The sequence below is a fragment of the Eremothecium cymbalariae genome, chromosome 5 (assembly GCF_000235365.1).
Source record: "Eremothecium cymbalariae DBVPG#7215 chromosome 5, complete sequence".
Lineage (NCBI taxonomy): Eukaryota > Fungi > Ascomycota > Saccharomycetes > Saccharomycetales > Saccharomycetaceae > Eremothecium > Eremothecium cymbalariae.
In genome coordinates, this window is record NC_016453.1 from 1,056,373 (window position 1) to 1,083,139 (window position 26,767).

The following is a 26,767-nucleotide window of genomic DNA, read 5'->3' on the forward strand; positions in this document are numbered from 1 at the left end:
GGCTAGATACTTGGTGTCTTTGTGGGGGTTTTGGTAGAATCACCTTTTGAGATTATTTGAGCGCTATGTAAATTTAAATTTTTATTCATCGTTTGATGCCTTTGACAACTTACATATAAGAAGCTATGCACAATAACTCGATCCAAGACGTTAATTATAACTTAAGATAGCCAGTTAGAACTATGCCGGCAGAAAAAGAGCTTCTATTGCAAGAGCTGGAAGCGCTTAAATTAGAGAACTTTAAACTAAAGAAGCAGCTAGAGCAACAAAGAGAACAAAAGGAAACACTTCCGATGTCTTTGGAAGAATATAGTCGTTATGGGAGACAAATGATTGTTGAACAAATAAATGGAGTTGAAGGCCAAGTAAAATTACGCGAGGCTAAAGTTCTAGTCATAGGAGCTGGTGGTTTAGGATGTCCTTCGCTGCCATATTTGGTTGGTGCAGGTGTTGGTCACATCGGAATTGTTGATGATGATATAGTTGATGCATCTAATTTACATCGGCAAATCCTACATGATTCAGTTAAAGTTGGGATGTTAAAGTGTGAGTCTGCCAAGCAGGTTTTAAATAAACTAAATCCACATGTCCAAGTAGCTACGTATCCCGTTAGATTGGATAACAAGAATGCTTTTCAGATTATGGCCAATTATGATATCATTATGGATTGTACAGATACTCCTTTGGCCAGGTATTTAATATCTGATGTTGCTGTTAACCTTGGAAAGACTGTTGTTTCAGCTTCAGGTCTTGGAACAGAAGGTCAATTGTCCATTTACAATTTTAAGAATGTCGGACCTTGTTATAGATGTTTTTACCCTAATCCCCCACCACCAGGTTCGGTCACATCGTGTCAACAAGGTGGTGTCGTTGGTCCTTGTATTGGTCTTGTTGGGGTCATGATGGCAGTTGAAACAATGAAGGTTATCTTAGAAACTTATACTGTAGAAAATTTTAGCCCGTTCTTGATTCAATATTCTGGATTTCCCCAACAATCATTACGCACATTTAAAATGAGAGGAAAGAAGAAGGACTGCATCTCTTGTGGCTATAATCCTACAGTTACACGTGAAGCCATTGAATCGGGAGATGTTAATTATAGCAACTTTTGCGGTGGCAGCCGTGATTTTAATGTGTTAGCAGACGAAGAGCGGATTACAGTTCAACAATTCCAAGAAAACTACTGGCTGGACGATAAAAAAGATTACATATTGTTAGATGTTAGGCCTCGTCTTCACTACAATGTGTCTCATCTCCCCAAAACATACAACGTAACAATGAAAGAGCTAAAAGATATGGACGGTGACTTGAAGGAACTTCAAAAGCGCATACCAAGGTTAACGACTGAGAGGGATATTATTGTTTTATGTCGTCACGGAAATGAGTCAAGACTAGCGACTAGAGTTTTGAAGGATGAGTTCAGGCTGAATAATGTCAAGGACATCAAGGGCGGATATTTTCAATATATCGATGAAATCAGCCCTTTTTTACCCAAGTATTAACTGTATATATACAATGACTTACTTGAATTTTATTTGATACTTTCAATGGGCCCAAGGTTTTGTGTATTTAGATTGTGCGTATCCTGGAGCTTTATTTCACAAAATTAAAGGTGAGTCGATCTATCTTCACCTAATCGTTCAACGACCAGCAAACCTGCAGCGTTAGCAAATGCATAGAATTTACCTGTGTTCATGCTTTCATTCCATTTGATGGATTGAATATTTATTGGGGTTGGATCAATACGAGTGTTAGAAACTTCATTCATTGCAAAGTTACTGACTTCGAAATTAGGATCCAAGCGGTAAATATTAGAAGTGACACTATAATCCCATTTCCACAGCCTAATAAACTTGTAAACATCAGTATTGCCTTTTATACCTTGTAGTATCCTCCGAACTAGGTTATTCAATATAATAGAACCATCTGCAGAACCTGAAAGTACGTATGGGTGTAATCTAGATGAACCTATACATCCAATGTTATTTTTATGCTGACATATTTGATGCGTTCCAAAAACAGCTCTGGGAGTAAAGGCTTTCAAACAGCTTACACCGTCAGTATGCACAATAGAATATAATTGGGGCACATAGACTACTGGACTGATATTTGTACCACGGTTTCTGGGTAATGCACATTTCGTTGTTTGGATGTCTTTTGGACTGTATAAATAACTAGTACCGTCCACAGAAGTACTGAAGATAGCGTTTTCTTCGTACGGCGAGTAAGCGCTGACAACTGACAGTACATAAGTTTCATGAATCTTTTTGTAGAAGTTAGGAATAGCACTTCCAATCACAAATTCCCCAACGTATCCGTTATAAAAACCACAAATGACAGTTGAAGATGAGCGGAAATCAAAACAAGTTATTTGAGAAGACTGCATTTGCACTTCTAGACATACTTCTGTAATCAAACGAATCTCATAATCTTCAGTAAAAGTGATTTCGACAAATTTGATAGAACCCAATTGGCATACAAAGCCAAGCAGTCCTTTGGCAGTTTGACTGAAAGCATCGTGCCATTTTAGATCCCATATTTCGCCAAATTCATGTACCACTGTTTGAATTTTGACAAATTCTAGGCTATCAGTATTCAGCCTGTATATTTCAATAATAGAAAAATGCTTGTTTATCCCTGTCATTCGCAACCTCATATCATTGGCAGTATCGACATTTGAAACAGCCACTGCTAAATACTGATAAACAGAGTCGTCTGATCTTAGCCAAGCCATATCAGTTATAAGCCCTCCAACATTGTATACAAATCCGGTTCTTTTACCGCAGGGCAATATCGGAAATTCAGATTTTTGGTCTCTATACAAGGAAAAGTTCGCACCAGAAATCAATATGTTCTTAGGAAGTTCATTAGAAACTGGAAATAATTGATCAAGTTCCAATTGAGTTAAAATTTCAGATTCCTGTGGCTTAGGATTGAGTTCACTGAACTTGGCAGTTTCTAAGATGTTCATTGTTTCCACAAAATATCTAGAAGATGACCGCAGATACTCTTCCGGGAAATCGAACACATGCGTTTCAAAGCCTTCCTTTAATTTAGCTAAACCTAATAGTTTCTGTCTATTGGTTCCATATATGCGCTCGAGTTTATCTCTAGCCGATGATAGATCCTTCATTGCTCTGATAACTCTCGTACCCGCCTTCCGTTTATTGTTCGCCCTGCGATGGTCTGCGCCATCTGTACCTTCGTTCACAACGAATCTTGAAGGAAGGGCAAGTAAATCATTATTACCCATATCCGCCAACAGTCCTAGACCACCTACTTCACTATACTCTCCGGTAATACCCACTCCGGTTGACACAATATTCTCTTCGATTAAACCTTGTTCTGGAACAAAATCCGTGTCATCGTTATCGTCATCCTCGTTCTTGTCTCCATTAGTACTATGTTTAAATCCATTTTTGGCTACAACATCAATGTCCATTAAATCATCGCGGAGTGATGTTTCTGCCTTTAATGATGCCATTCTATGCGGCCTCTTTCGCAGACTTTCAGTCGGATTGCTCTTTGGAAGATCGTTTACTACTGCTGCCGCAGCTGCAGCTGCCGTCGCGTCAGATGTTACTTTATTAAAAAGAGCGAATCCACTTATTGAGTCTTGACTTGAAGTTTGCGCGCTTTCAACACATTTTTTAGGTCTGCTCCTAACCTTCCTAGGTGGCATAATGTTTCTGCTATATGCCCTGTTTATGGTCTGATACACACTGGATCACCAAGATGTTGACCCGTTTTGTTAAAGTACCTCCTTAGAGTTTTGAACGCGTAGAGATCATTGTGGAATTAACCGGGTAACATAAAAACAAGCCACTAATGTCCATCCAATTCACCTAATATCATTCAAGTTTATTATATATTTAGGTATATTATATATATATTATATTTAAATATATGTAATATTAGATAACATTTCTGGTAACTAATTCACAGCAGTCAATAAATCGACATTGATTAAGCAATTAATAATAACTCCGAGGGAGATCTCCTGGATTATTATTTTATATAAATTGTTGATTCTCCGTTATCGATGGTTCAAGGTAAATAATTAAGTCCATATAACTCGCTCCTACAATTGTTATTTGTTTTTAGCAAGTTATATACGACAAATGTAAATATTAATTCCATGAAGCTACAAATCAGCTTACATACTTAGTTAGTTACTTGAGTCTGCAAATACCTCAAAGCGTTCGCGAGGTCATTGATCAAGTCATTATGATCTTCACACCCCACAGAGACTCTGACTAGTGTTTTTTCTATCTCAGGGTCAGAAAGAGCTCTCCATTCAATAAGGGACTCTACTCCTCCAAAAGACGTTGCATGATGGAAAAACTTTAGTTTCTTAGGTAATTCCCTGCACTGATCTACAGTTTTAAGCATTATTGAAAACACTGGGGTATGCCCCCCAGCCAATTGTTTCTTAACAAACTCTTCTTGCTGTAATGATGTGTGACGGATCTCCGAAAGAACATCACTAAACTCAGAAATATGCTGCTTTAGGTAGGCTACTAACTTGGTTGCAGTATCACTCTGTTTCATGACTCTGAGCTCTAATGTCCTCAAAGAACGTATCAATAAATAAGAATCTAAGTTTGCAATGTTGGTGCCTAGATATATGCGATCCGCAACCAATTGGCGAAATACTGCTTTATCTTTCACTACAAGTACGCCACCAAGCAAGTCCGAATGACCACCTAAATACTTTGTGCAGGAATGCATCAGGATATCAACGCCAAACTCCCAGGCATTTTGTAACGGGGGAGGTGCAAATGTGGAATCAATCATAACGATAGCGCCTTTCTTGTGTCCCTTCGAAACATATTCCTCAATGTCCACCGCCGTCCCGTAGGGATTCATAGGAGATTCAATGTGCACCATATCTCCTGGCTGTGCACGTTCCTCTATCTCATCAAGACCCAATTTTAATAAACCATAATTGCGGACCCAGATATCTGCCAATTTATGACATCCATGGTAACTTTGTCCAATGAATAGCCTCTTTGGATTATAATGCGTCAATGCTGCTCCAAAAGCACTGAGACCAGAATTATATGCCACTGCATACCCATTTAAAGCATGGGAAAGGATGGATCCACACCTATTAGAATTGGGATGACCTTCCCTAGAATAAACTGGAGCTCCTTCGGTCGCATATCCATCGCAATCTCCCTCTGGCAGTACCAAGTTATCGTTATCATATCTAAAAGTAGTTGAAACATTTATCGGTGGTGCGACGTCTGTAACATGGTCGCTAACACCATCATCAGCATGAATTAATAATGTGGATAAGCCAGCCATTTTTTGCTTTACCTGTAGTGGGTCAACGCTCTAGTGGAATACACTTTACACATGAAACACCTAATTTATATAGAAAAATATTACACCTTAGAGCAAAAAAAATTTACATCCAACACAGAAGGAACAATAGGTTACTACCGAAATGGTGTGACTCATATAACCCTCCACGGTTATGACCCTGCGTTGTAATATTACTGGGATGCTTACTCTATCTGGAAATTGATAATCATGAAGACATTCGACACATGTGCTCACTTTTTCGCTTCTTTCACTCTATTTCATGCAGTACATATTAGTATGAATCTATTTTGAATATCTACGCCCAATTGATACTCCAAATATCATCTATAATTCAATTTATTTTAAATATATTTTCAATTTAACATCGAATTCTCGTGCATGACGCTGTTATCACGATCAACGTTTCGATGCCGACCATTGTTTGAATTGGCTCGAGGAGAAGGTTAACAATGTAAGCACATAATTAGCCAAAGGATATATACATATATATATCCCAAAGAGACAAATTACTGAAGGCTTATTGTTTGGTAGTATTAATGAGCAAGGCGTCTGAATATGATGATATAGATGATTTCTTTTGTAACGATCTTTCCCCGTCTCTTAGTGCAGACGATGGTTTTGGGACCGCTGATATTGCTGTTCCAACTACGTTGTTCATGAACAAGTCTAAAGTTAGAGGTAGTGTTTCATCATTTAGTAAAGAATGTAGTGATGGAAGGGACCAGGCAAACTCAGAGGATGAAGATGGATTTAGGTTTCGATCACGACAAAGGGGCAGGAAAGAGCGGAATAGCCCAGGATATGGGTCTATATCACGTTCTAACTCTAGATCTAGAAGGTCTAGGTCTAGATCTTTATCATCGGATTCCTTAAGCCCAGTCAGGCCGGCCAAGAGATCTAGGAATGTTGAACACTCACAGGAAGAAAGCGATACTAATAAGTTTCTTGCGGAAATCGAGCAGGAAGCAGAAAGAGCTTCAAGCTTGCATAACAATGGGTCTCTGAAAAATGGTAGCAGTAATAATAAGGAGATTGGAACCAATATTTACAATGTTGGGTTCATCTCTAAACTAGAAGGCTCGACTAATAAGCGAATTAATGTAAGAATTACGGGAAAGAAGAAGTTTTCCGCTTTTTTGCCTATTGCTTTGAAGACTTTTGTGAAGGAATACAAAATTGCAGCTTCGCTCCACGACAAGTACCAAATAGATAATGTAAAAATCTACAGGGAGGGCGTTGAAATTTTCAAGTTCATGACATGTGACTCCTTCAATATAGCTGAGGCGTATGCGAGCTCCTCAATTGACATTGAAGTCTACATCGTGCCCAATGAACTCGCATCTGAGTTTGAGATTCAGTGGAAACAGAAAATCGAAACAAAAATGAAACGTGTTTCTATATCAGCTAGTCCAGTTGATTTGGATTCTGATGGCATTGAATTTGGGAATGATGATTTTAGAGTCAATGAATATGAAAAGGATTTGGCTAATGCACGATCACTAGATGAAACCGAAATCCAATATAGTAATCAGATATCTAAACCAGATGACGGGAATGAGCTAATAAAGGTTGTGTTGCTTGGATCGGACAATAAGAAAGTTTATGTTAACGTGAAGCCTACGACAACATTTGAAAAGCTTGCAGAACACTACAGAAGGATCAAAAAACTACCACCTACCACAAAGTTGATATTAAGTTTTGACCATGATGATATTGATCCATCAAACACTATTTTTAGCGCTGCTATAGAGGATGATGATATAGTCGAAGTATCTGTTTTATGATTTGGTAATGCATTGATGAAGATTTAGAATTCAACGAGAAATATTTATAGATTTAATCCTTTTAAGACTCAATATAGATGTAATATTACGGTGCTGTTTATTCAGTGCAATTTTTGTCCTTCTGACATTTATGTTGTGCTTTGTGAACACTACAGGCGACAATCGTTATATTTACGCAGTATTAGGAAACTTGGTAATAGTTCATGCTTTCGTTAATCAATATGCAGCTAGCTATTATGGAACTAACCAATTACTTAATAAGATCATATACTTTGAAAGTTGAAATCAACTTACCTTCAATGCTGTGTTATTACATAGATTTTCGAAAAGTGTTGGATTTGGCTTCAATTCATCCATGGAAATATTTGTACCTCTAACAACCTTGAACGAACCTGTACCAATCGACATAGTTTGACCCAAAATAATACACTCTGAGACACCTTCAACCGCGTCTTTTTTCATGTAAAATGCAGCATCAAACAGGTGATCTGTTGTTTTCTCAAAAGACGCCAGTTGCAATACAGAATCCCTCATCTTAGATAAACCGAATCTTGTAATACCTAAAACCTCACCTTTATATGTCATTACATCACCCAGCAATTGAATATGACGAGGATCAACACTCATACCATGGTTACTCATTGTGTAATCAATTTCATCAATAATACTTGTCCTGGCAGCTTCGATACCCAACACTTCGAAAACCTCTAGGAAATGGTTTGTCTTCGTCTTATAACCAATAACACCATCCGTTGTCATCACATCTCTTAAACCGTAACCTTCAACCAACAATTCCCTCTTACCGTCTTCAAGAATATTGATAACTGCTCTGGAAATGTCTGGCAAGCCTTTGACGACGATGTTTGGTAGTGCACGACGGAGGTGCTGCATTCTATAAAACACATCGTTTTCATTTGGCTCGGATACCAGTGTTGAAATAGATTTACCCTTTTCAAGGTCATTACCAACACTGATATTTATTTTGTTTTTACCAATTATAGACACATCACCGGTAGATATCTTTAACTTTGGTGCTCTAGATATTGCGATGGCAATGTCTTCAATAGTTAGTTCAAGTTGTAATTTTTCAATGGTAGATAAATCTACCTTCACCTGGATGAATGACATATTGTCTCTGTAAACATCTTGGATATAGAACACCACGTCTGACAGCAAAGTTTTTTCAATTCTACCTTTAACCACACGTGCTGCTCTTTCATCATTATCGTTAACCAACAAAGCATTAATAATAGGAGTAGAGATAACTTTAGAAGCATTGATAATTTCTTTGATACGCGGGACACCTAAAGTGATATTCATAGAAGCAACACCAGCAAAATGGAAAGTTTTCAAAGTCATTTGAGTACCCGGTTCACCAATTGAATGTGCACCTATTGCTCCAACCGCAGTACCAGGTTCGACCTTTGCTTTGTGGTACTTTGAGATTGCAATATTCAAAAATGTAGTCACCAAATTGTAGCTGATTTTACACAGTTGATTAATAGAGTTCAAATCTGCAGTTGACGCCGATGCGTCCAGATCCATATATTTTAATTCTTGTGCGGGTTCTTCCAAAAGTGATTTCAAGCCCTTTGACTTTCTTATTTGTGCGAGTCTGTGAGCCTTGGCCGTCATATATGTCCTCAAAGATTGGTAGAAGTCCCTCTCAGCATCATTTTGATCAATATATTCATCATTTGACCCGAGATCAGCACTGATTGCATTACCTACATTATCCAATCTCAATAGCTGCCTTTCCAGAGGCACTAAAATGCTATTTGATGTCTCCATTATCTGGTACGGTAATAGTCCAGGTTCTTCATTGTTGAATGTGATGTTGTTAGCATGATCCCATGATCTGTTAAAGTTCACTGGCTGTGCATTACCTTCCATATTCAATGGATCAAGGCCATCACCACCATAAGTAAACTGAACAACACCATTAGATGATGTCCGGACAGTATTGTCGTACTGACAAGACAAATCTTCTAAAGATTTCATCAACCTACGAGACATATAACCGGTTTCGGCAGTTTTCACAGCAGTATCAACCAAACCTTCACGACCAGAAATAGCATGAAACAAAAATTCCGGAGGAGATAAGCCACTGAAAAAAGAACTTCTAACAAAACCCTTTGATTGTGGTGTTTTAGAGTTCTTTGCAAAATGTGGCAAGGAACGGTCTTGAAACCCATCAGGAACACGATTACCAGATATGATCTGTTGTCCAACAACGGCGACCATCTGAGAAACATTCAAATTAGAACCTTTAGAACCACATGTTGCCATAATCAATGGCGCATTCAAATTGTCCAATTCTCTAATACAGACCTCACCAACTTCCTCTCTAACTTTCGACAAAAGGCCACCAATTTTTGCCTCTAGGGTTTGCTCTTCATTACAACCTGGTTGCGTCTCTAATTCTCCCCTTTTGAATAAGTCAATTAACTCATCACATTTAGCATACGCGATTTCAACCATCTCTTCTTTCTTCGCCTTCAATTCCTTACCGGGGGTGACATCGTTGATCCCGATAGAAAACCCTCTATTCCCCAGGTATCTAGCACATAATTTAGCCATTCTATTCATCGCTTTGGCAGCCTCATATGGACCGAAATCTCTTAGGATTGTATAAAATACGGAGTGTTTCTTACCATCACCTAAAACAGACTTGTCCATCACACCACATAGAATCTCAGACCCTCGTATAATAACATAGCCGTCATTGGATGACATTTCATTTGGAAAACTTTTATTCTTAGGTGGAAGGTAGACTTTATTTTTAGCATCCAAATTTATGATAACCGGCGATTTTTTATTTGGTCTTATTAGCAAGGAAAATACCTGCTTACCGGTCCATAGGTAGCACGGCTTGATTATTGCAGGAGGAGGTAGATCAAATTGCATATTAGCGTCCGCCATCATTGAAAGCAATTGAGTAAACGTTGCCCGGTCGAAAAATGAATCTTTATGGGAGATTAAGTATGAACCCGTAATAAAATCCTGCGTCGCAGAAATAATAGGTTCCCCTGATTTGGGAGTTAATAGATTGTTCTTCACTCCCATCAAATTAATTGCCTCTGCACGAGCCTCCTCAGTTTGGGGAACATGCAAGTTCATTTCATCACCATCAAAATCTGCGTTATACGGAGTGCACACACACTCATTTAATCTGAAAGTTCTCCAGGGGCGAATCTTAGCATAATGTGACAAAATTGATAATCTGTGCAAAGAAGGCTGTCTATTAAACAATACAACATCACCATCCTCAATATGTCTTTCAACCACATCTCCAATCTGTATGTTCTTAGCTAATTTTATGCGATCACCGTAACGCAAGTTTCTTCTGGCGTCTTCATTCTTCTTCAGCATATAATTTGCACCCGGATGAACATTTGGGCCATTGATTATCAGCTGCTGCAGCTTATGCTTATTATAACGGGTGACTCTTTCCGGGTATGTCAACACCTTAGCCACACGGTCTGGAACTGCCACTTCATCAATGGACAAATTTGGGTCTGGTGAAATAACAGTTCTACCCGAAAAATCCACACGTTTACCAGACAAGTTACCTCTGAATCTCCCCTGCTTACCCTTCAATCTTTGGCAAAAACCTCTTATAGGCTTCGTCTTTCCACCGCCTGTACCGCCTGGCATCAATGCTGGGTTGACAGAATCAGAATTTATGTACATTGCGACAGCCATCTGTAAGTAGTCCCATTGCTCCATCATGTTATTTATAGATATACCCTTCTCCAGTCCTGCTTTGATTAGAGAAGAAGTCCAAACGATTTCGGTCAGCTTAACGGTAAGGTCATCTTCATTAGAAGCAGGAGAATCTTGCATCATCACTGACGGACGAATACACACTGGAGGAGCAGGCAGGTATCTCCATATATAAGTCTCCGGTCTGCCAGCCTTCACAGTAGAGTCAATACCCAGTAACTCGCAGTCTTGGGCTCTGACTTGCTTAAACAAATTCAAAGTTTTCAAAGGATTGAGATTATCCATGGAACGTTTCATGTACCGTTCTAATTCTGGATTGTGCTGCAGAACCTGGTTCCAATCCCCAATCCATTTCTCCTTCTCAGGAGCAGACTTCTTACCAACCCAGCGAAAGGTATCATGGATAATTTTCAGTGCAGCTGAACCTGATCCTGTCGCTGCTTTTTTCACAACACCGTTCAACGCACCACAATGCAGACAACGCCTCTGTTTCTTGCACTGATCTAACACCTTTCTCAAAGTAGCCATCCTTCTTAGGTTATCAATGCCAGGACGTCTCAGCTCAGCAAGGAACTGTCTTTTTTCCTCTTCACTCAGCAAAATGGCGGCACAGTTCTTGCAAATACTCTGCAGAATTTGGATTGTGGCCTTGAAATACCCAATATGAAACACAGGAAGCGCAAGTTTAATATGACCAAAATGCCCGTGACATGAAGCCAGATTCCCATGGCATGTAGAACACTCCGCCTGAGATGAAGAAACCCCCATTTTCGAATCTAACGCACCGCCTTGCTTCGGAGCCCTCCCATTTTCAAGATCAAACAAATCTCGAGTGAATATCTCTACCTCAGATTGAGCGACAATATCCGACGCACTCAATGCGGAGAAGTGCAAACCCTTGATCTTTTTGGGTGCCACATCCACAACAACTTCCTTCATTTTGAAATCTTTCCAAACGCTCGAATATCAACTCCGAATATAGCTCAACAAACAGTCTAATGCTCAAGAAAACAGAACTTCCAAAGATGATAAATTCTTCGTATTTTTAAATTAAACCAACAACGAAACCTATGCAATAACAGCTCAACAACCACACTCCACCTTGACTTTATCAAAACCCATCAGGGCTAATTACCCTTCCAACTAGAATGCGATGAGCTCGAAAATTTTTCAAACTACAAAGAAAAAGGCTTCCCTCCATACAAACAGCATACAAACATGCGGTGCATGGGTGCACTCCAACACTAATGGGCAGATCATTAACCACATCCAAAGTTCCACCATATATCACCCTCCAAGCTGGTAGCGATGCCACCAGGAACTGCAATGACTCCTGCCAGCATTCCATGCCGGCCGTGCCACCCTGTTGCCTCGCCAGCTTCCGCTGTCAGATCACTTAACGTATATAATGATAATCCAGTAGAATATTTCAGCGGTCGCAGATTTCCTGCGCAGCTTTGCCATCCCTAAAGTAAAAAGATGGGAACAACATCAGGTCCCAGGATTGATCAAGCGTAAAAACAACACAAGTATAAGATAGGTATAATGTCTGATAAGGGAAACAGCAAGCCTGTGAAGAACGCACTTGAGGATGAGGATGAGTTTGAAGACTTTCCTGTGGATTCGTGGCCAGCAAGCGAGACTGTACAGGCGTTTAAAGAAGGCGACAGCTGTCTTTGGGAGGAAGATTGGGATGACGTAGAGGTCGAAGACGATTTCACGAAGGAACTAAAGAGAGAGCTGGAGAAGAATAAACAGTGATAAGGGTGGATGGTTGTGTGGAGTGTATATTACTGTATAAAAATGTCTTAGATAGTTGATGCACTTCAATAGAAAGATAAATTGAATATTTGGGAATTTTTGGTTACCCGGGGCTGAGGAACTGATGCAGTTAAACTGAGATCGGCGAAGTAGGGTGGCAAATGTGATATGAATAATGGTAGTTTACAAACGAGCGTTCAAGAACTGGTGTTCGGAGAAGGAATAACAAGTAGATAAAGGTGTGAATATGTCTACATTAGAGGAGTTGGAGTCGCAGCAGCTGCTAGGTGATGATGAGGTTGACCAGGAGATCTTAAACTTGCCAACTTCAGAGCTACAAACTAGGACCAAGTTGCTAGATAACGAAATCAGGATATTTAGATCTGAACTTCAGCGGTTGTCGCATGAGAACAGTGTGATGCTAGAGAAGATCAAGGATAATAAAGAGAAAATAAAGAACAATAAACAGTTGCCGTACTTGGTTGCCAATGTTGTAGAAATTATGGACATGGATGGGTTGGACGATACAAACGAGTCCGTGACTCAGGGAGGCAATTTAAACTTGGATAATGCGGCTAAGGGTTATGCTGCGGTAGTTAAGACGTCATCTCGACAAACGGTGTTTTTACCCATGGTTGGATTGGTCAATCCTAAGAAATTGAAGCCGAATGACTTAGTGGGTGTGAACAAAGATTCTTATTTGGTTTTAGATACACTACCTTCTGAGTTTGATTCCAGAGTCAAAGCTATGGAGGTTGATGATAAGCCAACAGAGACGTATTCCGATGTTGGTGGTTTAGACAAGCAGATTGAGGAATTGGTTGAAGCAATTGTATTGCCGATGAAACAGGCCGAAAAATTTAAGGATATGGGCATCAAAGCTCCTAAGGGAGCGTTAATGTATGGCCCTCCCGGTACTGGGAAGACATTACTAGCAAGAGCGTGTGCTGCACAGACAAACGCTACCTTTTTGAAATTGGCTGCTCCGCAGCTAGTCCAAATGTTCATAGGTGAAGGTGCTAAATTAGTCCGCGATGCATTTGCTTTGGCAAAAGAGAAGGCTCCGACCATTATATTCATTGACGAATTGGATGCAATTGGTACTAAGCGTTTTGATTCCGAAAAGTCTGGAGATAGAGAAGTTCAAAGAACGATGTTGGAATTATTGAACCAGCTAGATGGATTTGGTTCTGATGACAGAGTCAAGGTTTTAGCTGCAACAAACAGAGTAGATGTCCTGGACCCTGCACTTTTGCGGTCCGGTAGGTTAGATAGGAAGATCGAGTTTCCATTGCCAACAGAGGATGCAAGGGCACAAATTTTACAAATTCATTCAAGAAAGATGACGACAGACGATTCAATTAACTGGCAAGAGTTAGCTAGATCCACTGATGAGTTTAATGGTGCGCAGTTGAAAGCTGTCTCCGTAGAAGCTGGTATGATTGCTTTAAGGAATGGACAATCTGTGGTTAAGCATGAAGATTTTGTGGAGGCCATTAGTGAAGTCCAAGCCAGAAAAACTAAATCCGTATCGTTCTACGCTTAATGAAGAACTGCAGAAACAAACTACTAAATATATAATATTATATTCAATATTAAATCGAATTAAGCATTTTTTGTACATTAATCAAAAAGAAAAATCTTCCCAGAGTTACCACTACATATTACTTTGCTGGTCTCCTGGGGATTCCAAGCTACATTGGTGAGCGGGTCCTTAGTACCAGCGTTAAACTGCTTTAATATCCTGCATGTTTTCCAATCCCAAATGAACAAGCGACCCATAGAGTCACCCGATGCAATATATCTACCATCCGGTGAAATATCAAAGCGTATACCATAACCCGCAGAGTGGTGACCTTTGAAAATTTTCTTAGTATGTTTTTTATATTTCGGTTTCATGGAATATACGCCAATAGAATTGTCCATGCTCTGTGTTGCAAAATAGTTGTGTTCTGGATGTATTTCAATCCAGGGCATTGAATGCTGGGCGGTGTCGGAAATTTGTTTTATAGGTATATTGATCTGGTTGTCCCAAATTCTTATAGTCTTGTCTTCTGAAGACGAAATGAATTTTGATCCATTAGGAAAGAATTTTAGTGCGATAATAGATGACGTATGATGATCGTATGTTTGAATCAAACCGTTTTTGTAGTTATCTCTAGTATCGTAATGCTTAATTTCTGAATTCAATAAGCCCACAACTAACTCATAGTTGTTAATCGGGTGAAACGTGACACAATTTGGAACGCTAGTTAGTTTGGTTCTGTGTATTATAGCGCCCTTTTCAGTATCCCAAATCTTTAGAAATTTATCATAACTAACACTTGTAAACTGCTTCGAGTCGGTAGTGAAATTAAAGTCTCTTATAGGCTTCTGATGCCCACAAAAATCACGAAGGAGTCTTCTATCATGATACAAGTCCCAGATTTTCAACTTATTATCGTTTCCTCCAGATAAAAACAAATGTCCACTCTTCGGTAGAAATTTAAGTGCTGTAGTGCCATTTTCATGGCCATCGTAGACATTAATAATCTTCTTTGGCAGATAGCACTGAAATGATAGCGGCTCTTTATTGAAATTAATATCAATATCAGAAGGGGTGTGAAGATACCCTCTACCCAAGTAGTCTTTCTCCTTTTCTCCATAAAAGGTTGAGGTTTCTATATCTTCACCGCCATCATCAGCACCGTCATCACTATGGAAATCACCCTCATCGAGCGCATACTGGTGACTAGAACCTATACCACCATCTTCATAATTATTATCAGAGTCACTGGATGACTCCCACTTCCCCCATGGGCCACTTCCACTACGCTTACGTCGCTTAGCCTTTAGCTCAGCCTTTGTGAAGTGATACCGCTTCGTTGTTCCACTGCCTAATGAAGAAAACGTTACATTGTTAGTTGATACCACTTGCCCTGAAGCGGGTATATGTTTCGACCTTAAACCTTTTGGATTCGAGTCCTTAGCATCAGATATATTACAAGAGTCCTCATCCTCAAATTCAGATGTTGAAGAATAATTGTTAACCAAAGGCATCGAGGTGATCTTTGAAGTTCATGAAGGGAAGAGAATTCAAATAGTTCGTGAGAAATGTCTTATAAATTAAAACATAACCAACCAACACACAACATGTGATTTCTACTCTAGATTCAACGCCCCCCAAGATTCAACTCACTTGCCCTTTCATTTAAATAGTCATTATAACATAATTCCTTAATATTATATTCCAATCATTTTTAGTAGTATTAATATATTAACGGGGCACTGGCGATAAGTTGACGTGCTAACTTGAAGTTCTCGTCACGTGCCAGCTAATACTTAGGTTGATGATCAGTTACTGTTTATATAGTCGCTAATCCGGCTCAAATACCCTCCGGGGATCTAGCTGGACCTATATCTAATCTAATCTAGCTAGTTTGGTCTTATATAGTTTCTGTTGTCCTACTTAAGCTCTCTTGACTTAATCGCTATGCAGATTCCTAGCCGATAACAGCTCAATGGTTATCTTGACACTTCTAACAACTCTGATTCGCTGTTATACAATGGTTATCATCTTCATAGTCTCCTAACGACTCTGATTCGCTGCTTCTTTGTCTTGTTATCGTGACTATCAAGATGCTTCTTAGTCTGATCATCATAACTGCCGAGATGCTCTTTTGATTTTACGACAAAAATCACGTGCAACATATCCTGTAATTACCTCAAAAAATTACAGTACTACTATACGATTTTCCGATATAGTGTAACGGCTATCACACCTCGCTTTCACCGTGGAGACCCGGGTTCGACTCCCGGTATCGGAGTATGTCCTGAAATGTCTTTGGCAAGTTATAATACTTCTTTTTTAATTATTTAATTTGCAACTAGAAAGGTGGATTTGTAACTACTGGCTAGTATTGTAGAAATGAGTTTGTTTGTATTTCTGTGTTCTTTGTTATACCTGGCTAAATAGGTGTTGCGACTTTTGGTGCGGATTAGATTAACAGCAGAAAGGTGTGAAACTCCGTAGTTTATTCAAGGAGCAAGTATTGCAGAAATGGAGTCGATTAAACAGACCTACCATACGATACTTAAATCTTCTCATCCATTGATACTCTCATTCCATTTAGGTGGGAAGATCATTCCTGTTGTGTGTTATCTCTTTGGGTCGTGGATAGTTTCCTTTACAACACAATTCACCCTTATAATTCTTTTATTGGCTCTCGACTTCTACTTAACAAAAAACATCAGCGGTCGGAAGTTAGTCCAGTTACGCTGGTGGTTTGATGTAACTGGTACGAAGTCTGATAGTTCAACTCCCTTTACCTTTGAATCTTATAAGCAGTACCAAGACTACCATGGACCTGGTATAAATCCAATAGATTCTAAATTATTTTGGTGGTCTACGTACTTGGCACCTGTTGTTTGGGCTACACTTGGAGTGTTTTGTATTATAAAGTTCGAATTCATTTATTTGTTGCTGGCTCTACTTGCAATTGGGTTAACTGGTTACAATGTTTACGGCTTCCGTTGTTGTGATAAATGGGAACCTGGCAATACGAATGGATCTGGGTCCGGATCTGGGTCCGGATCTGGGTCCTGGATGCAAATACCATCATTCCCCAACTTGGAGAATATTCAACAACTAGCGAGAATCCAGTCCTTCTTTAGACCTGGTTGATTGGGATGAATAAAAACTTGTTATAAAAAGTGTTAACTACAGAAATATGGCACATGTTTTAGTACGTATCTTTAGTATACAAAACTCCTGAATGGATTATTCTATCTCCGTTTATAGAGGCAAGGTTTTAATAGCCACTTACCTTCTGGTAATTTAGCCCTTTTGTTGTTTAGTTCTTCTTTCTCAGTTTCTACTTCGACGAATTTCTGCTTTCTTTCTAACTTTGCTTTCCTTTCTTCAATAATTTCTTTAGGAGGCTTGAAAAATTCAAATCTAGTAAACATTTTGTTTTCCGCGTCCGTCTTCTTGTGGAAAAACCCATTTAACTTTAGAGCATTAACGAATTCATCTCCTGTATTATCAGAGAATCTAGATTTGATTTCCGCTATCCACAATTCACCACGAGGAGTCAATAGTCTGTATGCCTCCTTAATAAAGTCTAAGAAATTTGTACCCATTAATGACAAGCAGAATATCACAATACTACAGGAATTATCTGGTAATGGTACGTTTCGAATATCAGCCACTGTTATTCTGTTATTCACTTTCTTTAAATCAAAACTATGCACTTGGACAGCAATTTTTCTAAAAGTCTTTTTACCTTGTTGAAAAAATCTGCTAACCTCTAATGACAATTGAGCCTCGCCACAACCCATATCCGCAATAACCACCTTCTTGTCTTTTAATCCTGGAAGACCACCAGGGGCATTTACAGGCTTGATTGCTCTTTGACTGATTTGTTGCATAAATACATTCACCGGATTTTCAGGCCAAGTTTGAACCTGAGACCTAAACCCATCGTGATATTCATCAAACAACTGGGGCTGTTCTTGAATAAGCTTTACCGCGTCATCCGAAGATATAGTATAAAGTTGCTCATTAATCCATCTGAACCGAGAACCTGTCAATTTCGCTAACATTTTTTGTTGCAAGGCAGTTAATGCCTTCTTTTTAGGAGGCCCAGCATTTTCTTGATTAGATGTCCGTTTGACCGGTCTACCCTCATCATCCTTATGTTTCCTTTTTCTATCTACTTGGACTTCTCTTTGAGCGCTTTCCGCAGGTTTACTGGATAGTTGTTCTACATTGATATCTGCCTTCCTTGATTTACTTTTGTGTTCTTTAGTCTTTTTAGATTTCGTCCTCTTACCAGCATCATCGAATAGCACCTTTTTGGAGTCTAAGTTCCAGCCTTCAACTTGAAACAATCCCATGCTAATTGCTGGTTTGGACCCTTAAAGGTAGAATAAGGCCATTGGCCTCATCTCTTGGAAGGACCATTTTTCATTTTAAAATTGGAACTTTTAAAATTTTCTGAACATCAGAACACCTCACTAAAATCATTATGATATTTCTGTCAGACCTTAGCGTCATTACTATTGTCATCATTATATGTATGTATGCAAACACCTTTGTTGGATTAGCCAATAACTATTAGCCAAGCCAATTTATTAATGCGATTTCTTTGGATTAAACTTAGTATAGTAGAACCTCACTATTATGTAGCCTTGGACTTCCGATTTCGCATCCAGGTACCAATTGTCGACAGAAGTTACCATTTTTGAGAGGTACTTGCGTAGGAGAACTTTGACCAACATTATTATGAACATAGTTGTCATTTGTGTAAGGCCAGATATTTCTCTAACTTGCTTATAGATTATTTTCCCGGAGATTATCTCTAACTTAGTCCATGTTTCAAATCTGGAATTAATATACTGTTTCAGCGAACCAATGGCAGGTATTATATATTGCTGATTTATAACTGATATAACGCCCATGGACGCAAAATTAGCAATTACATCAGCGTACAATTTTTGCTTAATACCCCCTATAGATAAACCGGACTCTGGATGTTTGTGAAATCGTACTGTTGCAATTGAATCCAAAATCTGGGACAGCACGTCTACTTTATCCATTGGCTCAAGATAGGGGACTTCAGCTAGTGAAGAATTTGCCAGGAACCACTCTAACAAAGCTTCTTTATACTGATTCATAGTGTACCGGACTTGTATAGTTTGAACTACGGGCAGGTCGTCGCGGTCAGAATCATCACTGCTTGTTTCCAACTTCCCATCGGATTGAAGGTTTTTATTGTATTCGCTTAGATAAATAGTTTCATTAAAGATACTATTCAAATCAGAAAGCTCTCTATCACTATTATCACCAGAATCATTAGATAGGGAATCGGCCAAACTGGACTTTTCTTCATTGGGGCTTGCGATTTCCATAGTGGTTTCATCAACTGTAGTTCCTGAGTTAGGCTCTCCTGAGAACGGTTGGCCTACGTCCGTCGAAATGGTTTGAGTATAAAAACTATCAATAACACTCACTTCAAGTTCCCACACATGTTGCAGCTGCTTCCTACAAAGCATAGTGACCTCCCAAAACTGGATTTCATCACTTAGATTACCGATCTGCGTTACACTATCCGACTTCATAAACAAATTACTGTTATTTCCGGTGTTACTTGGCAAGTTCACAAAGCCATGAACCGCTACAGTGCGCCCAACCAAGCTCTCAGCTTGAGATACAGTACATATGAGCTTGTTGCACTCACACCAGATGGTCCCAGTGCAGTCATCCAGGTGAAGAAACAAATAGCTCGTGCCACCTCGTTTGCGCCAATTGTACCCTAACACGCACCCTACCAATTTTACCTTCGTTACTGGATTATTTAAAAACCATATTATATGCCGTGCACCTGAATTTGTTGAATGATTGTAGTACTTATACAACTTGATAGATAAAGGGAGACACATTTGAATGTCCTTTATAAAGCAATTCGTTACATCGTTGAAATATTGCGAAAGGTTTAAAAGCTCAGGGTGGAAATATGGGATGATCACTTGTGTGCTCTTAGATGAAGTACCACTCAAACTTCTTTCTAGCGTCTCATAATGAATAATATGGTCTGTTCTATCGCTCATCACACTATTGACGTTTTTCGAGTTTAAAAAGCTGATTACTTCAAAGTCAGTTATTTTGTACATTTGAGAATCCATTTCAGTTACACCCGACAAACGGTTGCCCAGAACAACCAACATGCCTAAATCCCCTTAAATAGGCTTTAAATCCCATATTACTGATCAAAGACATACTGCGTCATTAAACTTAGTAATATTGCCATTGGTAATTAGATATATATCTTATTACATATAAATTGCATAATACCATGACCGACCACTAGATACTTCTCACATGTGCTTCGTAATTGCATAAAACGCCAGTTTTGCAAAACCAACCCCCATCTTGAATCCTATACTCAGACCCAATATGTGTGCTCTTGATTTTCCATAAATGCCGTTTACTATGTAATTAATGTTACAAGAATCATATTTCTTAAACTTAATTCAATCTAGCCTAGATGAGATTCCTACATATTAAAGTAGCAAAACTTTTATATACCAAGTTACCCAGAATACGTAGCCAACTAACAGACACATTCGTATGCTCGATCAGCTATTCAATGCACCGTTCAGTATATCTCATGAGTCTAAACTCGTTTGGTGTACTATCATGAAAGATTTGAGAACCTGTGCACGGATTAAGTTCAACAGAACTTTAAAAAAACTGACATTTAGTTATCCCATATTACGTGCTAGTGAAACAAAACAGTACAAAAGACTAGTTCCTTATCCAATCTGTGTTTTGTAGGGTTTTGAATCTGCTACTATCTTACTGTCGATTATTTGCTATTTGTGTTATCTTATAATTCTGCCATCTATAAAGTTATCAGTACTAGAAGCAGCCATCGACAGCTAGATTAAGGATGGGGTTATCTATTGAACAGAAGTATAATATATGCCTTATGGCTGAAAGGCATCCAAGATGGAAGCAGTTGGAATTGGCTCGCTGGGCTTATGAAGTGTATCAGTTACCGAAGTGCCCTTCCCAAGGTACCATATCTCGACTATTAGCTAAAAAGTCGGTTTTCATGAATACTAAGGAGCATGAAAAATCAGCAAACAGGCTTCGTAAGCCAAACAACTTCTTAGTGCGTCGAATCTTACAAGAGTGGGCATCTCAGTCGATATGGAATGGTATACCAGTAACACCTCCTATATTGCAGGACACAGCTCAGTCGATATGGCACAGAATACCTCCTGAGATGCGAGAAGGAAATGGATCATTTAGCTACAAGTGGATAACGCATTTGTTAGCGAAAATGGATATTGCTATGGATCAAGAGTTACCGAAACCTCCTAAGGTGTGGACTTTTGAAGAAAGAGCTGATTTGAAGGTTTACTTATCTCAATTACCATCCAAGGATTTGTTTACATTGGATGAGACCTTTTTAGCTTATAACCTACCGTTATGTTTCGAACAGTACGAGACTTCTGGCATACAAAAAAGGATGGAGGTAATTACTGTGATGCTGTGTGCAAATATGGATGGTACTGAGAAACTGGATCCAGTTGTTGTTGGAAGATACCAAAACTATTTGAGTTTTAGAACCTATTTCCCAGACGAACACAGTGGTAATGTCGGCTCACATGAAAATCGAAGATATAATAACTATGGGCAATACTTTAATAACAGAGTAGACAATCAAAGCAGTAACCTTAATGATCATTCATCCCAAGCCGATTTACATCTTGGTGCTCAGCTGGCTCAAAAATTTGGGCTTACCTACTGCAGTAACAGAAAGTCTTGGTTAACAAGTAATTTATTCCACGATTGGTTGAGTAGTTGGGACAAGAGACTAGTTGTTAACAATAGAAAAATATGGATAATTTTAGATGACTCGTGCTCCCACAGAATTATTAATTTACGTTTAAAAAATATCCAATTGATTTACACATCCGCTACCTCGCGATTCTTACCCTTCAATTGGGGCGTCTTCGATGAATTTAAGGCAGGGTATAGAGTACAGCAATATGGAGCGCTAATTGATCTACAAGATACTTTGGCCAAGCAGTCGGGTGGTGTGAAGCGGATACTTCCGTATAGTCAAACTGCCTTGACAATGTCTAATGCTTTCAAGTTCATCAAGCTTGCGTGGGATGCCATTCCTTCAAACACTATAAAACTAAATTGGAAATCATCGGGGATTCTCCCTCCTGAACTAATTCGAGTGGATGAGTCTCTGGGGATTACATTTAAGAGAAATGAGGCACTTGAGTCTAAATTGGATATGTTATGTAAAAGGTATTACTGTAAAAAAAAATGGGACTACGAGATGTTGTTAGATTTGAACATCGAAAACAAAAATACCAATTTTCTGAGCTCTGCGGAGATTATTGAGAGTGCTATCGTTGATCAATGGGAGCCAGATGAATACTGCTCTGATTCGACAGACGAGAGTCTTATTGATGGAGTCTCAGGTAATCAAACAGATGCTTTGCCTGCTAATTCAGAATCTTTTAACATAGCTCCTTTCAATAATGAAGATAGTTCTCCATCTAATTCAACGAATTTGGTTACACAGCAGCCTCTACACGACCACCTAAACTATCCTCATGCGGCTCATTTGCAATCAGGTCATGAAAATATTATGATTTCTGGAAGGCAATCGACAGTTAGTGCACTGATTGATAGGTCTGAAGACCAGTTTGTAAATACCATGCAACAGGATATGATAACAGATCAAATTTTTAGCGATATGTTTGATATACAGGGCCCGTCTGCTACAGCGCATGAACAGGCCTCCACAATGGGCAGGACAACTCAAAGTCCATCACATATTCATCAAGCATCGCATCCACCATCTAGAGCAGAACAGCAAACTCCAGCGTATAGTGAACTACCGCCAGTTCCTACAAATAATACGACTTCTCAACAAGAAGATATTGAACTAACTTTAGACCAATCCCCACCACTATCTTCAGAAGACTTGGATGCCACTGATTTGGGAAATTATATGGCCCATATCTCTAGTAATTCACAAAATCCATTAAGTAACGAACGATTGGTTATGTTGGCTACGTTACAAACTAACATTGATATTGCTAGGTCTATGGAGAACATACTAAAACATGCCGAGATCAGAGAAGTAGGATTATCAGAAAGTGCTTTGAAGGAAATGAAAGCAAGCTACTGCAGCTGCATCAAGAAAATCAATAAGGCCCGTCAATTTCTAAATGTTACTGAACTGCGCAAAAGGCGTTCAAGCTTAGAAAAGCACTTGTTAGGAGGGACAGGAAACAAACAAATGGAAAATGGGAGCAGATCATCGCCTCCAAATCGATTGCCAGTTGATAGAAATGTATTTTTCGATACGTTTGCTGAGACTTCAGGTGATTTAACATCTGCAATTAATCGCAGTTCCTCTTCGTAGTTGTCAGCAAAATACTAATCTAGTAACATGTAATAATATTAAACTTTTTAGTTAAACGCATATAGCATTAGAATCCCAAAAACTTCCGGATAAGCCAGGGTCAAGCAATATATGATGATCAGTTACCCTTATCAAACAGCTTACCCAATCTCCTAATCTTTAAAAACTCATGTGCAACCTCTTTTGTTTCATCGTCGATTATTTTTAAAACTCCTTTGTTTACCCTTAAACTCAACCAATTGTCTTTAGTGATATTGCGTAAAATCTGCTTCATATCATCATCAATTTCTGTTTCTGCTGGAACTTTTTTCATCACCTCTAAGGATTTCTCTCCGTATTCATCTCTATGTTCAAGTAAACTTTTAATAAAATTTGGCTTATCTAAGCTATAGCTTACCAAAAACTCCCATAGATCTGAATCATTACTATCGATTACAAATGAAATAGCAAGAGATGGGTCATTTAGCTTATCGATTATTAACGAAAGCGCCTTCTTGGTTTCGCCAATTTTGCCCCACAGATATATTAGCTCCTGGTAATGCACACCTTTGCTTTCACATACTTCAATCGCCCTTTCAATATCATAACCAGTATTTCTTTTCAAAAATTCAAGTAGTTTAGAAGGTTCGTATTTAGAATATAGCTCTACAAGCTTCGTTTCATGTGGGGCGACCAATATAGGTTCAACTGAGGAGAGTTGTTCCAAGTATAGAAAAAGTATCGGCTCTAATTTCGGAGTAAAAAGATGAAGCAGTTTATTCGTTTGAATTGAATTCCTATTCTGTATCAACAATTGAACTGATTTTGAGAATGTTATCTTCACTTCTTCTAATGAAAGATTTTCAATTTCACTAATATTTCCATTGAATGGAAGTAGAACAATTTCCAGTAATCTATCCATAAAAGTAGCTAGAATGTTTTGACGAATCAATATATCCAATGCCTTTGGATCTTTCAGCTTAATTAAATGATTCACAGCCAGCATATATTTCTTCTCCTCCAAATATAAATAGCAAAGAAATTCACAAAATTTCCTATCTAATTCCTCTTTATACTGGCACTTTTCTTCCAATAGTTCTTCAAACTCAACTGAAGAATAGAAATCAATTGGCCAAGACTGCAAGTAATGGGAAAACTTTTCATAGTTATTATTTTCCAAATAATACTTTAATACTTTGTCATATATTTCCGGCTTCAATTTTGGATCCTGGGGAAGAAAAGGAGCTACAATGTCAACATGGTTGGTTTCCAGAAATCTACCAATCATATTTTGCCATCCATCTATTGAAAAATCTTTGAAGGCAGGATCATCTATGGCATTCCATTCAATACTACTAAATATGAGGTTCATAATATTACCCGCTTCAGTCCAATTGTTATCGTTTATAAGCTGTTCAATGCATTTTAACCCAGTCTTTAATCTATCCACTTCATTCAGAACAAATTTGGAAATTTCCCACGCCTTAAAATAGTGACCATTATCCATAAACCAGGTATATCTGTCCTTCAAGGACAGTTCTTTTACTAAAATAGCATCATTTGAACTGATTAGATAGTATTCTGGAGTGTTTGAGCCGATATACTTTCCCAAGTGATAGTCTTTTAAAGTCAAGTTCTGAAAATTATTAGATACAACTTCATCGTTGTGAATTTCCTCTCCCGTTAGCATATCTATGACCTTTAACTGTGGAGGTTCCATTTTTGAAGGGGAAGGATTGAGACCAAGTAACAAGAGTTGATCATCTTTAAACGATGCGATACCAGCAATAAGGCAATCTAACTTGAAATGTGCTTCTAACTTGATTTTCTTATCGGGTATCCCCCTCAGACTTGACGCAGCTGTCGTGAGGATGGACCCTAGATGTTTTTGCTTTTCGACAGATGTATTTAAAGAAACTTTAAATGCCCAAACATATACGCCCCAGCAAACAATAATTGTATTCACTTCCGGAAAATGAACCCTGGGCCAATAGAGGTCAGGACGGACAGATGAATCTTTAGAAAATGCAACATTCAACAGCTTCATTTTGGTAGAAATACTGTAAAAAGTTATCCCATTATCGTTCATCCAAAACAAAATATCATCCAAGATGTAGATACCAACTATTGCACCATGGTCTTTATCGACTCGTGTATCAACCCTGCTCCCCATCCAATTTCGCTGTGACACTATGACTTCACCGGCCATTCCACCTGAAATAAAGATCTTTGTACTCTTGTAGCTTTGATCAAGAACAACAGCATGAACTGGCCTCTTGAAATCAAACGCTATAATATCAGACTGATCTGTTATAGAGCCAATGACAACAGTACCATCGATTGAAGCCGTAGCAAAATATTCACCATCACTCTGTATAGATAGAATAGAAGACCTGTGGCACTTGAATGTGCGAATTGGCGAGAAATTTGGTGTTGTCAAATGAAGTATGCCGGAATGCGTGGCAAATGCAAATAATTTGTCATGAAATAGACATGCCGATATAGAATCTCTATTGAAGAAATTCTTGGGTAACTTCGTAATTCGTGTATACTTTAACATCGGAGGTTCCATATAATCGTCCTCGTCGTCATCATCATCATCCTCTTCATCCTCTTCATCATCATCATCATCATCGTCGTCGTCGCCGTCGTCTTTTTTTCTTCTTTATCAACATCTTCTGAAATGTTGTTTGTATTACTACCGTCTTCACCGCTATCTTTATCGATGGATACTTCTCTTATCCGATCGCCATCTTTCACTTCTATTTTATCAGAACCGATATTATCATCCTTCAAACCAGCACAACGTTCATCGGCTTCAGCCATATTATCCAATGCTTCTATTGCACGTTTCCACTTATGTTGCTTAAAAATGCAGTTTAATTTAAATTTGTTTCCCTTATAAAAATGAGTCCGAGTTCTACAGTTTTGAACGTTTTTTATTTAGTGAAGTACATTCTCTCTATTGGAAGACTTGAAAGGGAAGACTTGAAAGAGTCAAAGCAATACAATGCCAAGAGCTAGAAAAGGAGCACTTGTACAGTGTGATCCTTCTATTAAAGCGCTTATACTGCAGATTGATTCAGGAAACCATGATATTATATGGGAGGAGTTGGATGACACCCATTTATTAGTGGATCCTGAAAAGGTTGCATATGTAAAGGAAAAGTTGAATTGGTTTCTGTCTAAAAATATCTATAATCCATTAGAAGATGAGGATACTCAATGATTATATAGTAAGCAGCA

General features: G+C 38.7%; 14 protein-coding genes and 1 non-coding gene across 15 annotated transcripts, besides 1 other annotated feature; 8 read left to right on the forward strand and 7 right to left on the reverse strand.

The window, feature by feature from the left end:
* Window positions 1–182: 182 nt before the first annotated feature.
* UBA4 (Uba4p) lies at window positions 183–1,502 on the forward strand (the record flags this gene model as incomplete). Its single annotated transcript, XM_003647031.1, has 1 exon — window positions 183–1,502. One exon carries the CDS (start codon window positions 183–185, stop codon window positions 1,500–1,502), a length of 1,320 nt encoding a protein of 439 aa, XP_003647079.1.
* A 104-nt stretch (window positions 1,503–1,606) lies between these two features.
* On the reverse strand, window positions 1,607–3,682 carry TFC6 (transcription factor TFIIIC subunit TFC6; the record flags this gene model as incomplete). The annotated part of the gene is made up of 1 exon (XM_003647032.1): window positions 1,607–3,682. One exon carries the CDS (start codon window positions 3,680–3,682, stop codon window positions 1,607–1,609), a length of 2,076 nt encoding a protein of 691 aa, XP_003647080.1.
* A 482-nt stretch (window positions 3,683–4,164) lies between these two features.
* Window positions 4,165–5,310, reverse strand: Ecym_5523 (putative cystathionine beta-lyase; the record flags this gene model as incomplete). Its single annotated transcript, XM_003647033.1, has 1 exon — window positions 4,165–5,310. One exon carries the CDS (start codon window positions 5,308–5,310, stop codon window positions 4,165–4,167), a length of 1,146 nt encoding a protein of 381 aa, XP_003647081.1.
* Window positions 5,311–5,867: 557 nt separating this feature from the next.
* On the forward strand, window positions 5,868–7,115 carry ESC2 (Esc2p; the record flags this gene model as incomplete). The annotated part of the gene is made up of 1 exon (XM_003647034.1): window positions 5,868–7,115. One exon carries the CDS (start codon window positions 5,868–5,870, stop codon window positions 7,113–7,115), a length of 1,248 nt encoding a protein of 415 aa, XP_003647082.1.
* A 285-nt stretch (window positions 7,116–7,400) lies between these two features.
* Window positions 7,401–11,780, reverse strand: RPO31 (DNA-directed RNA polymerase III core subunit RPO31; the record flags this gene model as incomplete). Its single annotated transcript, XM_003647035.1, has 1 exon — window positions 7,401–11,780. One exon carries the CDS (start codon window positions 11,778–11,780, stop codon window positions 7,401–7,403), a length of 4,380 nt encoding a protein of 1,459 aa, XP_003647083.1.
* Window positions 11,781–12,386: 606 nt separating this feature from the next.
* Window positions 12,387–12,602, forward strand: SEM1 (proteasome regulatory particle lid subunit SEM1; the record flags this gene model as incomplete). Its single annotated transcript, XM_003647036.1, has 1 exon — window positions 12,387–12,602. One exon carries the CDS (start codon window positions 12,387–12,389, stop codon window positions 12,600–12,602), a length of 216 nt encoding a protein of 71 aa, XP_003647084.1.
* A 247-nt stretch (window positions 12,603–12,849) lies between these two features.
* On the forward strand, window positions 12,850–14,148 carry RPT5 (proteasome regulatory particle base subunit RPT5; the record flags this gene model as incomplete). Its single annotated transcript, XM_003647037.1, has 1 exon — window positions 12,850–14,148. The coding sequence occupies one exon, from the start codon at window positions 12,850–12,852 to the stop codon at window positions 14,146–14,148; it is 1,299 nt and encodes a 432-aa protein (XP_003647085.1).
* Window positions 14,149–14,225: 77 nt separating this feature from the next.
* Window positions 14,226–15,641, reverse strand: CDC40 (Cdc40p; the record flags this gene model as incomplete). The annotated part of the gene is made up of 1 exon (XM_003647038.1): window positions 14,226–15,641. One exon carries the CDS (start codon window positions 15,639–15,641, stop codon window positions 14,226–14,228), a length of 1,416 nt encoding a protein of 471 aa, XP_003647086.1.
* A 240-nt stretch (window positions 15,642–15,881) lies between these two features.
* Window positions 15,882–16,140: a sequence feature (solo-LTR fragment).
* Window positions 16,141–16,336: 196 nt separating this feature from the next.
* Ecym_5529 lies at window positions 16,337–16,408 on the forward strand. Its single transcript has one exon. It is a non-coding gene; the product is annotated as a tRNA-Glu (tRNA).
* A 233-nt stretch (window positions 16,409–16,641) lies between these two features.
* Window positions 16,642–17,265, forward strand: TVP23 (Tvp23p; the record flags this gene model as incomplete). The annotated part of the gene is made up of 1 exon (XM_003647039.1): window positions 16,642–17,265. The coding sequence occupies one exon, from the start codon at window positions 16,642–16,644 to the stop codon at window positions 17,263–17,265; it is 624 nt and encodes a 207-aa protein (XP_003647087.1).
* Window positions 17,266–17,366: 101 nt separating this feature from the next.
* RRP8 (25S rRNA (adenine645-N1)-methyltransferase) lies at window positions 17,367–18,479 on the reverse strand (the record flags this gene model as incomplete). The annotated part of the gene is made up of 1 exon (XM_003647040.1): window positions 17,367–18,479. One exon carries the CDS (start codon window positions 18,477–18,479, stop codon window positions 17,367–17,369), a length of 1,113 nt encoding a protein of 370 aa, XP_003647088.1.
* Window positions 18,480–18,716: 237 nt separating this feature from the next.
* STN1 (Stn1p) lies at window positions 18,717–20,309 on the reverse strand (the record flags this gene model as incomplete). Its single annotated transcript, XM_003647041.1, has 1 exon — window positions 18,717–20,309. One exon carries the CDS (start codon window positions 20,307–20,309, stop codon window positions 18,717–18,719), a length of 1,593 nt encoding a protein of 530 aa, XP_003647089.1.
* Window positions 20,310–21,034: 725 nt separating this feature from the next.
* PDC2 (Pdc2p) lies at window positions 21,035–23,542 on the forward strand (the record flags this gene model as incomplete). The annotated part of the gene is made up of 1 exon (XM_003647042.1): window positions 21,035–23,542. The coding sequence occupies one exon, from the start codon at window positions 21,035–21,037 to the stop codon at window positions 23,540–23,542; it is 2,508 nt and encodes an 835-aa protein (XP_003647090.1).
* Window positions 23,543–23,660: 118 nt separating this feature from the next.
* VPS41 (Vps41p) lies at window positions 23,661–26,093 on the reverse strand (the record flags this gene model as incomplete). The annotated part of the gene is made up of 1 exon (XM_003647043.1): window positions 23,661–26,093. One exon carries the CDS (start codon window positions 26,091–26,093, stop codon window positions 23,661–23,663), a length of 2,433 nt encoding a protein of 810 aa, XP_003647091.1.
* A 438-nt stretch (window positions 26,094–26,531) lies between these two features.
* Window positions 26,532–26,750, forward strand: TFB5 (TFIIH complex subunit TFB5; the record flags this gene model as incomplete). Its single annotated transcript, XM_003647044.1, has 1 exon — window positions 26,532–26,750. The coding sequence occupies one exon, from the start codon at window positions 26,532–26,534 to the stop codon at window positions 26,748–26,750; it is 219 nt and encodes a 72-aa protein (XP_003647092.1).
* Between the last annotated feature and the right edge of the window lie 17 nt (window positions 26,751–26,767).